Below are 14,348 nucleotides of genomic sequence, written 5' to 3' on the forward strand. Positions count from 1 at the left end.
CATATGCTTCAATTTGGTATCAGAGTCATACCAAAGGACATGGGCCCATCAGAAGTGGTTCAAATCTCAGTTCACGTGTTGCTTGAAGCCCATCAAAAGTATCGACGTGTTGAGCATAAAATATATATAAACATGCAAGCAGACCCATCATTTGTCAAACTCCAAAAATATCATGATACAATTAGAATTATACCAAAACATAAACACAAAGACTAAACTCAATTTGTGGGTGCATTCAAAAACTCAATTTGTGGGTATTTATAAATAAGGGACACCTAAAAGCTGAAGGGCAATTTATATCCTACACTATGGCGCGCGTTGCACTATGCGCCCAGATGCAAAACGACGTCGTTTTAATTTTTTTTTTTTTTTTGAAATTTCCCGCCCCAGTGAATGGCAGTAGTTTTTTCTTTAAAAAAAACCCGCTGTTCAAGAATGTACATAATGTTATATTAGAATACACATAATTGTATACATGAATGTACATAATTATATAACAAAATATACATACTATTTTTAAAAGATAATACACATAATCTAACATAATACATAATAAACATAAACTTTTAACATAATACACATCAACTATTAACATAATACACACAAATTTTCTGATTCGGATGTACATAATTGTATAAAAAGAATGTACATAATTGTATAAAAAATGTACATAACTGTATGAACCAATACACATAACTGTATGAACAAATACATATAACTGTGTGAACAAATACACATAATCCCAACAACTTCCTACCGCGCCTCCCAAAACGACCTCAAAACGACGTCATTTTGGGAGGCGCGCGATGCACAGTGCTATGTGCGCCGTGGTGTATGGTATAACGATTGAAGCTGAAGTGCCGGCAAAGTGATTTTGGTAGATACAAATTTTGAATTTTAAAATTTTGATTAAATGTTGCCATCACAACAAACAATATATTTGGATGCCCAAGATATTAGAATTCCACATCTACTAATTCTCAAAGACAATATATTTCTTTGGTAAGCAGGCTATACGTGTTGGTTCTTAATAATAATAATAATAATAATAATAATAATAAGAAAAAAAAAATTCCACACAATAGAAAGAAGTTTCTAGACAAACATTGTATTTATCAATTAGCCTTTTCATATCTATAGAAAATATAATTGATAATAAAGAGTAACTATTGAATGTTATTTTCAAGGTGTCTTTTAAGTTCTTCATAACATTGTTTGTATGTTATTTTCAAGGTGTCTTCTGAAACAGACTTTTCACATTTACTTTTATCCTATACTCCAGTATAATTATCAACAAATGCATATAGGGTTAGCGTAGGTGGTGATGTCGGGGTTGTTTTGCCGATTAGGGGATTTTTTTATTTTTTATTTTTGATACAAAAATGAGACACTTTATGTTGGAATACTGATTGCAGTATAATTTGACAAACAAATAATACCCAGAGTATCGGGTTATCGATCCACGAGGAAGTGGGGCGTATTAAACACTAGCTACTAATCTATTATCGTGAAGCTAATCCTATCGAAAAAAAGTAGTTGAGCAATTGTAAATGTATAACTAATTAAAATAAACTAAGTGAGCAGGTTGTTGAAAACAATAGAGTTAAAAGTGGGATTTCTAGGATTCAAGTGTTTAATCACCTAATGCCAATCTAAGGTGCAATATTTAGTTTGGGTTTACACAAGTGTGAGAATGCAAACAAGGGAAGGAAATTACTCCCGCAACTCCAACCTAAAATAAGTGAATAATATTTGTTCCCACGATATAAACACTCAACAAATTAAGAACAAGCATTCAATATAAACTCTCAACTAATACCATCTTCCGATGTGCAATAGATAAGAATTAACTCCCTAACATACATGCTATCTCCCAAGGTGCAATAATTAAGTGCAATTGTGGGTGCTCTTAATTATACCCTAACTCCCGTTAAGACATGAAAATAGCGATGAAACAAGTAATTTAGGCCTTTAATTACTAGCAACAACAATATGAAACACAATTGCAACACGAGTAATAAATCCCAAACGCAAACATATTAATGAAATTAAGAACTAGGCACATAGGTTCATAAACACTTTCACTCAAAAATCCCTATGGTGATTTAACCACTCATGGCCATAATAACATTCATTACAATATCAAAGAATTCGCAATCAACTAAGGAAGTAAAAGAAAAAGGGAAAGAATTCTCCCGAATCTTTCTAGCGATTTTCTCTTCTCCAAAGTCAATTGCAGCTCTTGATGTAGTTCTTCTTACTTTTTGCTCTATTCTTGACTCAAAAAACGCAGCATGAGCCCATAGGATTGATGGAAGGTAATCATTTTATACCGGGAACCAAACGGGGGTAATTTAGGAAAATTCTGCGCCAATGAAAAAACTGAAATACGGCTCAATGCGTCGAGTCTTCAAAGCCTTCCTTTGAATTGCATACTGGAAATTTTCGACAGGCTTAAAGCGTCAAGTATTCGATCAGAGCTTAGACTCGGCCACTGGAAATTTTGGACATGTCGAACCTAGGGTTCGACGCGTCAAATCTGTGATGTCTTCAATTCCACTTCATTTTGGCTCCACTTATGCTTGAAAGACCTCCCTTGTTTTTGCACTTGTCCTACAATGGTTTCAAAACACTACCAAATAGGGGTAAGCAAACGGTCGGTCGGTTACATAACCGACCGAAAAATTGAAAAACCGACTAGAATTTTTAACCTTCGTAACCGATCAAAGTATATGGTCTAACCGACCGAAAAACCGATCGTCGGTTTCTGCCGGTTACCGAATAACCGAAAGATTAACAATGACCAAAAATGGTGAAGATGAATATACAGATACAAATAATATACAAATACATCTTCAAATACAAATACAAAAACTGAACGAAAGATTACTTGTCCCCATGATTTGTCGGTCCATTCATAGATGAAGATGAAGATACAGATATAAATAGAAATACATGGAGATGGTGAAGGACTGAAGGCGATGAGAGATCGAAGTATAGCCGAGGGCGCCAAGGCAGAGAACGTGAGGGGCATAGGGCAGTCTGGGCGAAGGGTGAGAGGCGCAGCGGAGGAAGGCGGTGAGAGACCGGAGAATCGGAGACGATGGAGAACCGTTGTGCGTCATTTTGTGGTCTGTGGCTGTGGAATGGTTGAGTGGAGAAGTAAATGCAGAATCGCAGATCATGTATTCAGTGTTTAGAAAATTAAGGGTTTGTGTTTTCTATTAATTGGGCTAATAGATTATTAGATATTTGGGTGGACATGTGCCATGGGCTATTTAACTATTAGACATGGCATACTGAATTATTGAAACACTAATTATACACTATATATATATATATATATATATATATATATATATATATATATATATATATATATATATATATATATATATATAAAAGTTGTTTATCGGTCGGTCCGTAAAATAATCGAAACACCGAAAAATCGAAATTTTTTTTATAACAATAACTGAAATCGACCGATAACCGATTTTTCGGTCGGTTCGGTTATTAGTTATCGGGCGGTTAACTAATATTTTGCTCACCCCTACTACCAAACACCATAAAAACATTCAAATCAAGTGTAAAATCATATCCTAATGAGAAAGCAAGGAAATAAGCATTGAACATGACAATCTAGTGAATTTAAGCCTCAAATTGATTCAAATTACAAAGAAAAACATGTACAAATGAGATTATATCACCTCCCACACTTGAACCTTTGCTTGTCCTCAAGCAAACCAATTTAATGAATCACAAGTCAAGCACAAAAATCACCCCTACTCTTTCATGCACAACCTAACATACCACAAACCAACTTACTTCAAGAATCATTTCAGTTTGACACACAAAATCCATTAATGGCCTAAGAATTGCCTTATGAAGAAGTGCATTATGCACTTCGTGATGCCTTGATTGAACATATGTGGGAAGGATATGATAATTTTCAAAATTAAATGTAATGAATGTTCTATGCTACATTATTATGGAATAAAAATAATATTTGCATTATAATTATAGTTTATATCAAAATATTTAAAGTTTTAATACAAAGTTTTAATTTATTAGAATACAAATTATTTTAGTGAAGAAATAAAATTTGGTGTAATGAGTTTGAGAGAAAAAAATTTAATGTAATAGTATGTTGAGAATTTTTTTTTTTTTTTTTTTAGGGGGAGGGTGGGAGGGGGGCTAGAGATGTTAGGGTTTAGATTTGTAGAATTTTCTAATAAATTTATGAAAAGAAAATAAACCCATATTTTGAAACATAAAAGCCACAACTACTAGCCGTCAAGTTACGAAGCTGAGCAGAAGAATGGTTATGATGGAGGCGCGGCAGCCGATCAAGCAGCTCATCCACTCGGCTTCCTTCGGCTCAAGCTACTCCGTCAAAATCCGAAACTCTTCCCCTCGCGTAATCGTTCGGCGCTCATCCACTTCCCCCTCCGGCAGCGACTCCATTCCAGTTATCTGTATCAAGAAGGTACGTGGAGCTAATTGGTCACGATTAACCATTCTTTGCTCATTAGTTTTGATTCTGTTTTCAATATGTAGAGGAAAAATTGGATAGTGTCGTCGCTAGTATTGAGAATGCAATGGTACGGACTGAGACTTGATTTTATACTTAAAATCGAATTTTTGTGAAGAACAGATGTGGTTGTGCTAATGTTTGAAATTAAATTATGAACTTAGTTTGCCGCCGAAAATCTATTATGAAGGTGATTGTGCTAATGTATGAAAATTAAAATGTGAACAAAGGCTTTGTGCAGTAATTTTTCTCTGCATTTGATTGTGTATACCATTCCCTGGCATTTGATTTCATTCTCAAGAGTCAAGGTCACATTAAAACTTGATTGTAACTTGAATGACATTAGAAGTTGAATCTTTATGAAGAATATGTGTTTGTGCAAGTGTATACCATGGTGACTGGAATAACTTTGATTGACGTATTGAGTTTTATAGAAGAATGTTTGGTTGTGCTAGCATATGAGATTAAAATTTCAGGAAAAATTTATCTGCATTTGATGATTGTGCATACCTCTCTTTGGTGTTTGGTTGTGTGCAGTGTAGAAAGGATTTTGTTCTAGGGAAATTGCCTCCTTAAAATGAAAAACTGTAGAGTGGTTTTCTCTCTAGAGTCATTTTCTGACCACGAAATTTGAACCTAACAATAGAGCTATATGCCTTTGGTTGTGTAACTCTCCATTCATGAATGACAAGGAATGCAAGAATCTACTAGTCTAATAGCATTACATCATGGTAATGAATACCTAAGAATGTGTTTCTTTTTAAAAAGGTGTTGCTGATGCTGATCCTATTTTATTAAGAGGAGCTTTAGAAAATTGATTTTTATAACCCTTTATATATTCATATTATTTCAATATCATAATATGATATTTCCTTCTCTAACAAAAAATTCATAGCATATATGTGACCTTAAGTTCCTAATGACAGATTGGTGGATTTGAAAAAGTTTGTAAGATAGGCCGATTATTTTCAAATGAAGTCAACTCAAACTGTTGTAATCCTGAATTCACCACCATCGAGGTAATTATTATAAATGTACAATTAAGCAGCTTTGTAATCATTTGAAGTGTTATGTGGAATTTTATCTTTTTTTTTTTTTTTTTTTTTTTTTTCAATTTTGGTGTAAATTGTCACTAGCTTTATCCTAGAAACTCAGAAATCAGAAAATGCGGCGCTTATTCTCTCTCCAACATAGAAACCACTTTTCAAGCTATGTGTCTTCAGCCAGCTCACGGATAGCATGCTTTGCCCGTTTGGGTCAAATCAAGGATGCTCGCAAAGTTTTTGATCAATTGCTTAACAAAGATGTTGCTTCATGGAATGCCATAATCTCTTGTTACTTCCAAAATCACCGGCCTATTGAAGCTCAACAATTGTTTGATCAAATGCCTAGAAGGAATATTGTTTCTTGGAATGGGTTGATTTCAGGCTATATGAAAAATAGGATGGTAAATGAGGCAAGAAAGGTGTTTGAACGAATGCCTGAACGGAATGTTGTGTCATGGACGGCTCTTGTTAGAGGGTATGCTGAGGAAGGGTTGATATCTGAGGCTGAAAGCCTTTTCTGGCAAATGCCAGAAAAGAATGTGGTGTCGTGGACTGTAATGTTGGGAGGTTTGATTCAGGCTGGGAGAATTGGTGAGGCAAAGAGACTTTATGACATGATGCCAGTGAAGGATGTGGTGTCAATGACTAACATGATTGGTGGGTATTGTCTAGCAGGAAGGGTGGATGAGGCACGTGAAATCTTTGATAGCATGGAAGTAAAGAATGCCATTTCTTGGACTTCTATGGTCACAGGTTATGCTGAAAATGACAGGGTAGATATTGCCAGGAAGCTTTTTGAGGTCATGCCTGAGAAGGATGAGGTGTCGTGGACATCAATGCTGCTAGGGTACACTCAGAATGGAAGAATTGAAGAAGCATGGAAGTTGTTCAAAGAGATGCCTGTAAAACCAACAGCTGCTTGTAATGCAATCATACTTGGGGTAGGACAAAATGGAGAGGTTGACAAGGCAAGGATGGTGTTTGATTCTACAAAGGAAAAGGATGATGGAACTTGGAGTGCTATGATTAAAGTTTATGAAAGGAAAGGCTATGAACTAAATGCACTTAGTTTATTCCGTTTGATGCAAAAGGAAGGAGTTCGTCCAAATTTCCCTTCATTGATTAGCATACTCTCAGTTTGTGCAAGTCTTGCAACTATTGATTATGGCAGAGAGATACATGCGTTATTAATCAGATCCAAGCTTGATGAAGATATTTATGTCTCCTCAGTGCTAATTACAATGTATGTTAAATGTGGTGATCTTGTCAGGGCAAGAAGAATCTTTGACAGGTTATCTTCTAAGGATACTGTCACGTGGAATTCTATTATAACAGGTTATGCTCGGAATGGTTTAGGAGAAGAAGCACTTGAAGTGTTTAGAGAAATGTGTTCACAGGGCATTGCACCAGATGGGGTTACCTTTGTGGGAGTTCTGTCTGCTTGCAGCTACACTGGAAAGGTGAAAGAAGGGCAGGATATATTTGAGTCCATGAATTCAAAATACCTATTAGAGCCAGAATGTGAGCATTATGCTTGTATGGTAGATCTACTTGGTAGAGCTGGTCGCTTGACTGAGGCAATGGATTTGATAGAAAAAATGCCTATGGAAGCAGATGCAGTTATATGGGGTTCTTTGCTTGCTGCTTGTAGGATGCATATGAACTTAGATTTTGGTGAAGTTGCTGGAAAAAAACTTTTACAGCTTGAGCCTGAAAAAACGGGTTCTTATGTCCTACTTTCTAATATTTATGCAACAAAAGGTAGGTGGGCTGATGCTGCTGCAGTAAGGAGAGACATGCGATCTAGGAAATTGATTAAGTCACCTGGTTGCAGCTGGCTTGTGGTGGAGAAGAAAGTGCATATGTTCACTGGTGGAGAAAGCAAACCCCATCCTGAACATCAAATGATCATCAAAATGTTGGATAAATTGGGTTCCATGTTAAGAGAAGCTGGATATTATCCTGATGGTAGCTTTGTTCTACATGATGTGGAAGAAGAAGAGAGGGTGCAGAGCTTGCGTTATCACCGTGAGAAGCTGGCTGTGGCATATGGACTTCTCAAGTTGCCTGGGGGAATGCCTATAAGAGTGATGAAAAATCTGCGGGTTTGTGGGGATTGCCATTCTGCTATAAAGCTAATAGCTAAAGTCACAGGACGAGAGATCATTCTTAGAGATGCAAATAGATCTCATCACTTTAAAGATGGCTCCTGTTCATGCAGAGACTATTGGTGATTTCACTTACATAATGTCAATAGATTGGCAAAAGTCCTGAATTTTCAGTTCAGTAACTTCCATCCCTTGAGGCCCAATGGTGAATATCCAGCTTTTAGTTGAAAGGAATTGGTGATCAGTATTTTCTCCTTCCAGTTGAGCTGTTCGAACAAGCTTATAGGAAGGTTTACGAGAGAATTGAATGATATCATCTCCTTGAAATTTACTTTCATTCTGGGGGTTGAAGAAGAGAGATAAGAAGGTGAAAGTGGTGGTGTCAGAAGCTGCATAAGAAAAACAGCAATGGAGATTGAGCGGGGAGGGTACAGTGTGGGTAATATATTTGAAGAATTTCTGAGATCAAGGATTTTGAATCCAGGTAGCCTCTCCCTCTCGCTCTCACACACACACACACACACACATTTTTACACAAACATTTTTTTTGGGGTGAAATTTCAAGAATCTCTCTGGTAAATTAAGTGTGTGTTTGCATTGTTAGAATTGAAAGAAAAACTTGATTGATATTTATAATTTGTTTTTAATGAGATCGAGTTTATTGATAAAAGAATTTAGGGTCCGTTTGAAAACTTGGAAAATGATTTCTAGAAAAATGACTCACTTTTCCAGAAAATATTTTCATTTTTTGGCATTTGATTGGAAGTTAGAAAACTATTTTTTTCCTGTTTAGTTTGTTTTTCAAAAAATGAACAGAAATATACTATAAAGTTTTTTCTTATCAAATGTTAATTATTTTACTAAAGATAATAATAATTGGAATACATAAAAAAATAATACTAACTTGATAAACCAACTATAAATAAGTTTTCTTGCTCCAACCAAAAGAAAGTTTTACAATAACTGATAAAGTCTTATGCTCCAACGAACATAACCATAAGGAGCAATAGCCTACATCATATAATTTTCAATCCATATCTTCTTCATCTTGGCACTTTTAGCCCTAGAAGTTCTAGCTTCTACATTATTTTTCATCTAATATTTAAAGGCAATACACAGATCTTCTTCATCAAATCCTTCACTTGTTCATAAAGGTCATTTTCATTGATGTCATTATTCAAAAAGTAAATGCCTTTTGCAAGCTCACCAAGTTTGTCAGGTACATGGTTAATTGCTAAGTCATATGCTTATCTTTTATGACTAGACTTTTGTGATGAAGCAACAATTGATGAAAATGTTTTTCCTCTAGTCTCCCCATTATTTTGTTCAAGCAATGAGTCAACAGCTATGTCATCAATTTCATTAGTATTCTCCAATTCAACATTTGTTTTACTTGTTGCACTTGAAACACTTGAACAGACTGAATTTGAAGGATACTAAGGGAACTGTTGACATAGCTGTTGACTCATTACTTGAACAAAATAATGAGGGGACTATAGGAAAACATCTTTATCAACTGTTGCTTCATCACAACAATCTAGTCGTAAAAGAAAAATAGATAACTTAACAATTGACCATGTGGTTGATAAATTTGGTGAGCTTGCAAAAGACATTCACTCTTTGAATAATGGCATCAATGAAATAAACTTTATTAACAAGTAATGGATTTGATAAAGAATATATGTGTAGATCCTTTAATTATCTGATAAAAAATGTGGTAGAAACTAAAATTTTTAGGGCTAAAAGTATCAAGATGAAGAAGACAAGGATTGAGAACTTTATGATATCGGAAATTGTTACTTTTGGTGATGTTGGTTAGAGCATGAGACTTTATAAGTTATTGTATTAAATTCTAATCTTTAGTTATAAATTTTTATTTATGGTTGGTTTATATATAATATGCATTATTATTATTATTATTAAAATAATTATAATTAATATTAATATTTTATAAGAAATAATTATGTAATAAATTCATGTTCATTTTTCAAAAAATAAAACAAACAGAGAAAGAACTTTTTCTGACTTAACACCAGAAAATGAATATTTTCTGAAAAATGAGTCATTTTCCAAAAACCAATTTTCTGGTTTCTAAGCAGACCCTAAGGGAACTTTTGAAGTTGCCAGCCTATATTTTTGTACATTGAGAAAAGTTGGGTTTTTGTGGATCATTGCTGATTTGATGTTTGCATAGGAAGATCAGATGTCACTTGGCTTACTCCAGAAACAAGTGAAAACTTGGTTTTCTGATTTTCATCAGTTGTCAGTGAGGAATGATAATTAGTAATTACAATTACAGTGAATTGGCCAATGCTGAAGAGATTTCCTCTATTCACAGTGACAGCATTTACTGTTTGGTATTCTTTGCAAATAAATGCATTCTAGATTTCTAGGGCTTCAAATTTGGCAAGCCCCTTCCTCCTGCGATAATTGGACATATAGATGTTTCTTTTAAATTGAACTTGGCACCTCTCAGACCAATACTACTGGATTGCCCTATGTCTAGATTTTCTGAAGTTTCAATACTGTCCTCTTGCATCTTAAATCTAATGGAACCCCGGGGGGTGTGGTTGAGTGGAAGGGTCTCATCCATCCTTAACCAAAGGTCAAGGGTTCGATCCTTGGCTTTGGATATGGAGTAACCTTAAATCTTCAGGCCAACAATCCCACCCAAAAGAGGTGCCTACAATTCAGCAAGGGGGATTAGTCACTGTGTCCGACGGTGGAAACCCTAGGTACACTCCAAAAAAAAAGCTTAAATCTTATGGAAGTATGCCACGTAAGTAATTACTATCGCAAATGCCTATAGTAAAAAAGGCATATTCTGCTTAATTTGCTCATGTTTTTAGGGAATTGATTCAGATTGCATGAGCAATCAGGAGTTTGGCAAAATAGCTCATTACTTTTCAAAGCAAAAAGTATCCGTTCACAATATTGTATACATCTTTTCGAGTCTGTAATTTGAGAGGCATGATTTTGTTGTCTTTGGACTGACACCGTTTCATTCCATCTTTTATTTATTTATTTATATATAGTTGTATCTTTCACATTCAAAGCTGATTCCTTATTACGCATAGTTGATCTAAATTTGTCTGCAGTGAACCAGTGAAAACAAACTGAACTTGTCTTTGCATTATTATACTTTGATGCTGTTAACCAGCAGCTCCTTTTGATGATGCTCTTGATTGGGCCTAGCTGTCCAGAAAGAAGAGTAGATGGGAAAAGGCTTTACACATTTTTTTGAGTGTACTCAGGGTGTTTGATGTTGGACTGACTAATTCTCTTGCTGAATTGTAGCACCTCTAATGGGTGGGACAGCTGGACTTGATATTTATGGATGCTCTATACCCAAAGCCAAAGATCAAACTCTTAATGTTTGGTTAAGGATGGATGATCCTTTCTCTTACTTGGCAAAAGCCAATATTGGACTTGCTGGTGATTAAGCTATCCAGTAAACTGTATGAATAATAAATCTTAATTTGATAGGACAGTTACATTTTGTTTAGTAATTTTTCATCAATGAAATGTTGAGAAAAAAAATACTTTCTTTGTATTTCATGGTGTTTTGTTTTTTGTTTGTTTTTGTTTTTGTTTTGTTTTGTTTTTATTTATTTATTTATTGTGGCCTCGTGGGAATAATTTTACAAAGAAAATTAATTAATATGTTTGGTGTTGCTCTAGAGGCAAAAGAATATTTGGTTTATTTAAGCTTTTCTATGATAATCTTTTAAATACTTTATATATTCTTGTTATATACAAACACTATAAAGAAAAATCATAATGAATAATTGAAATTTTAATAAATCATTTTCAAATTAATAAATTTTCAAAAAAAATTCAAATTAATAAATTATATGTCAAAAAATTCTAATATGTAAGAAGAATATTAAAAAATTCAAAATGGTATGATGTATGCAAAAAAATGTTTGAGAGAAATTTTTTGATAAATAGTATTATTATCCTATGTAGTGGTGGGAGTACTATTGCGAAAATTGTGTCTAGACGCTGACGGGCTATCTAAATTTTCATCATAATCGGAGTTTGTTTGTTTGTTTTTTTTTTTTTTTAAAATGAGTTATTTAACTCAAAACGACGTCGTGATGAGCTAAATCAAATAACTCTAAATCGTTCAAATCGGTTGTAAATTTAAAAAAAAGTATTTAATATTTTAATATTTTTTCTTTTTAAAAAAGAGAGCACATAGCGACTTTTGCAACCTTGGGTAGGAGAGACACATTTCTTATATTTGTAAGAAATTTATAACTTGACATAATTGAATAAATTTGATATACTCTTAATCACCTTGAAAATTCAATCATACTTTTAAATTTTTTTCAAAGTTTTGAACTTTCATACCTATCAAACAGTCTTCATAACTCATAGCAAAATTAACCAATTAAACAATAAAATTAGATAAATAAGATTAATTGAAAGTTTAACTTGCTAACGTATAAAATATAAGTTCGATTAATGGGACTTAATATAAGAAAGTTATTTAATTTATTTTTTATAATATTTTATTTTATTGGTAGTATATAAAATTTATATATTGCATATTATAACTCAAATTATTTATAATTCAATTTTTATAATATTTATTTTGTGGTTGTATATTAGAAATTACTCCGTATATAAAAATTACTGCTAAATATGAAAAATTAAATTTAAAAATATTTTTAAAAAACAAACAAACAAACAATGAACAGTATATAAAATTTGCATAAAAAATTAATATTCCATTTAATTCATATTCAACCAGCAAACAACTTAATTGTCCATCGGTAGTGTAACAGAGAATCATAAAAATGGAAGCAGAAATTGATGCTCCGTAATAAACATTATATTATATTTATATTATGTTATATTATATACAGTAAATGAAGAACAGGGTTGGGACTAATTTACAGGAAAATGATCTTGGCTGATCATAGATTCAATCCAAACACGGAGGAAGAAGCGTCGCCGGAATATCTTTGCAGGCTAATAATTGTCGTAGTCGTCGTCGTCATCCGATGATGAAGAAGAGGAGGAGGAGTTGTAGGAGTAACGGCGGATGTAATACGGGGTAGGAGGGACACAGAAGAAATTCCAGACGCGTAAAATCATGCGGCCGAGCTGCTGGGCAGGGAAACACAGAACCAGATCCAAGAGCTGATCGCCGGCGATGTGCTCCGGCAAGCACGCCAAGTATTGCCATATCTCCGCCGATCTCTTCGCCGCCGACACCAACAACACGCCATTGAACGGCATTTTTTTTTTCTTCTTTTTTTCAGTATTTAACGGAAGCTATGCATATAGTGTTCAATTGCGTATTCCTTTGGGTTCTTTGATTTTCTCCTTAGGCGATATTATTTTGAGTGAGGTATTTCGTCGAACAGGTGGGGCGTCGGTGTGCGGTTCCCCTGCCCTTTTTTGACTGTTGAGTGTTGATCGCTTCACGGTGGTGGGACTGCCCTGCCGCCCTCTGGAAATTTATGGATTATTTATTTAATTATATATTAGATATTAGATATTATTCGCAGTACTCTTTTTCTTGATAAGACTTTACAATGAAATTCTTTTTCATTATCAATTATTAGGAATTTGTTGACTTCATTCTGCGTTAAATAAGAAATTTGTTTATTAATCAAATAAAAATCATATATTGTCACATTATTAGACGTCGATAAGTTTGATGAAAAATTTTGAGGTACACTAAAAATTTGAGAGAAAAAATATTTTTCTATTTTAATTGATTAAAAGATTTTATATAATTTTCTAATTAGGCATTTCAAAATTCATAAACTCATTTTAGGAAACGTTTTTCTGACTCATTTTTTTTAAACCTAAAAGATTAGTACTTTACTTTTTTGTTTTTTACACGGCGTATTATTTTGAGTTAGGTATTTCGTCGAACATGTGGTGGGCTGCCCTGCCCGCAAATTATGCCATGGAATCGTGTTCACCGAGAATGGTGAATACAAGGCAAAACGACGTCGTTTTTAGGCCAAAAAAAAAAAATTTCGCGGATGTGGAGTTAACGGCGCGCGTTTGATCAAATTATGAATTTTCTGTTATGAGATTATGAATTTTATCTCATAACAGAAAATTCATAATCGCATAACAGAAAATTCATAATCTCACAACTGAAAATTCATAATCTCATAACAGAAAATTAATAATCTTATAACAGAAAATTCATAATCTCATAGTTCCAAAGTGAATGTGTAAGCATGGTTCCAAAGTGAATGTGCAGGCATGGATTCATAATTTATGAATGTCCGTGATTTCGGACGGGAATATGTAGGCATGGTTCCAAAGTGAATGTGCAGGCATGAATTCATAATTTATGAATGTCCGAAATTATGAATGTAATGAAAATTCATAATCTCATAACAGAAAATTCATAATCGCATAACAGAAAATTCATAATCTCATAACTGAAAATTCATAATCTCATAACAGAAAATTCATAATCTCATAACAGAAAATTCATAATCTCATGGTTCCAAAGTGAATGTGTAGGCATGGTTCCAAAGTGAATGTGCAGGCATGGATTCATAATTTATGAATGTCCGTGATTTCGGACGGGAATGTGTAGGCATGGTTCCAAAGTGAATGTGCAGGCATGAATACATAATTTATGAATGTCCGAAATCTTTGTTCACCTCAAATTAAAGTGAA

At 33.9% G+C, this 14,348-nt stretch overlaps 1 protein-coding gene across 7 annotated transcripts; it reads left to right on the forward strand.

Annotated features, from left to right (window-relative positions):
- The first annotated feature begins 4,300 nt into the window (after positions 1–4,300).
- Positions 4,301–11,165, forward strand: LOC109160235 (pentatricopeptide repeat-containing protein At1g56690, mitochondrial-like). 7 transcript variants are annotated; one of them, XR_002050715.1, is made up of 4 exons: positions 4,311–4,486; positions 5,458–5,550; positions 5,679–8,169; positions 10,983–11,165. XR_002050715.1 is itself a non-coding variant. In XM_019308491.1 (3 exons), exon 3 carries the CDS (start codon positions 5,697–5,699, stop codon positions 7,809–7,811), a length of 2,115 nt encoding a protein of 704 aa, XP_019164036.1. In that variant the 5' UTR covers positions 4,301–4,486; positions 5,458–5,550; positions 5,668–5,696; the 3' UTR covers positions 7,812–8,314. The 7 variants fall into 7 exon arrangements, 6 of the variants coding, with proteins under 6 accessions (XP_019164036.1, XP_019164033.1, XP_019164034.1 ...); XM_019308491.1 differs by lacking the exon at positions 10,983–11,165 and having other exon boundaries at positions 4,301–4,486; positions 5,668–8,314; XM_019308488.1 differs by lacking the exon at positions 10,983–11,165 and having other exon boundaries at positions 5,679–8,315.
- The last annotated feature ends 3,183 nt before the right edge of the window (positions 11,166–14,348 follow it).

This window comes from Ipomoea nil, unplaced genomic scaffold (genome assembly GCF_001879475.1).
Source record: "Ipomoea nil cultivar Tokyo-kokei standard unplaced genomic scaffold, Asagao_1.1 scaffold2845, whole genome shotgun sequence".
NCBI lineage: Eukaryota > Viridiplantae > Streptophyta > Magnoliopsida > Solanales > Convolvulaceae > Ipomoea > Ipomoea nil.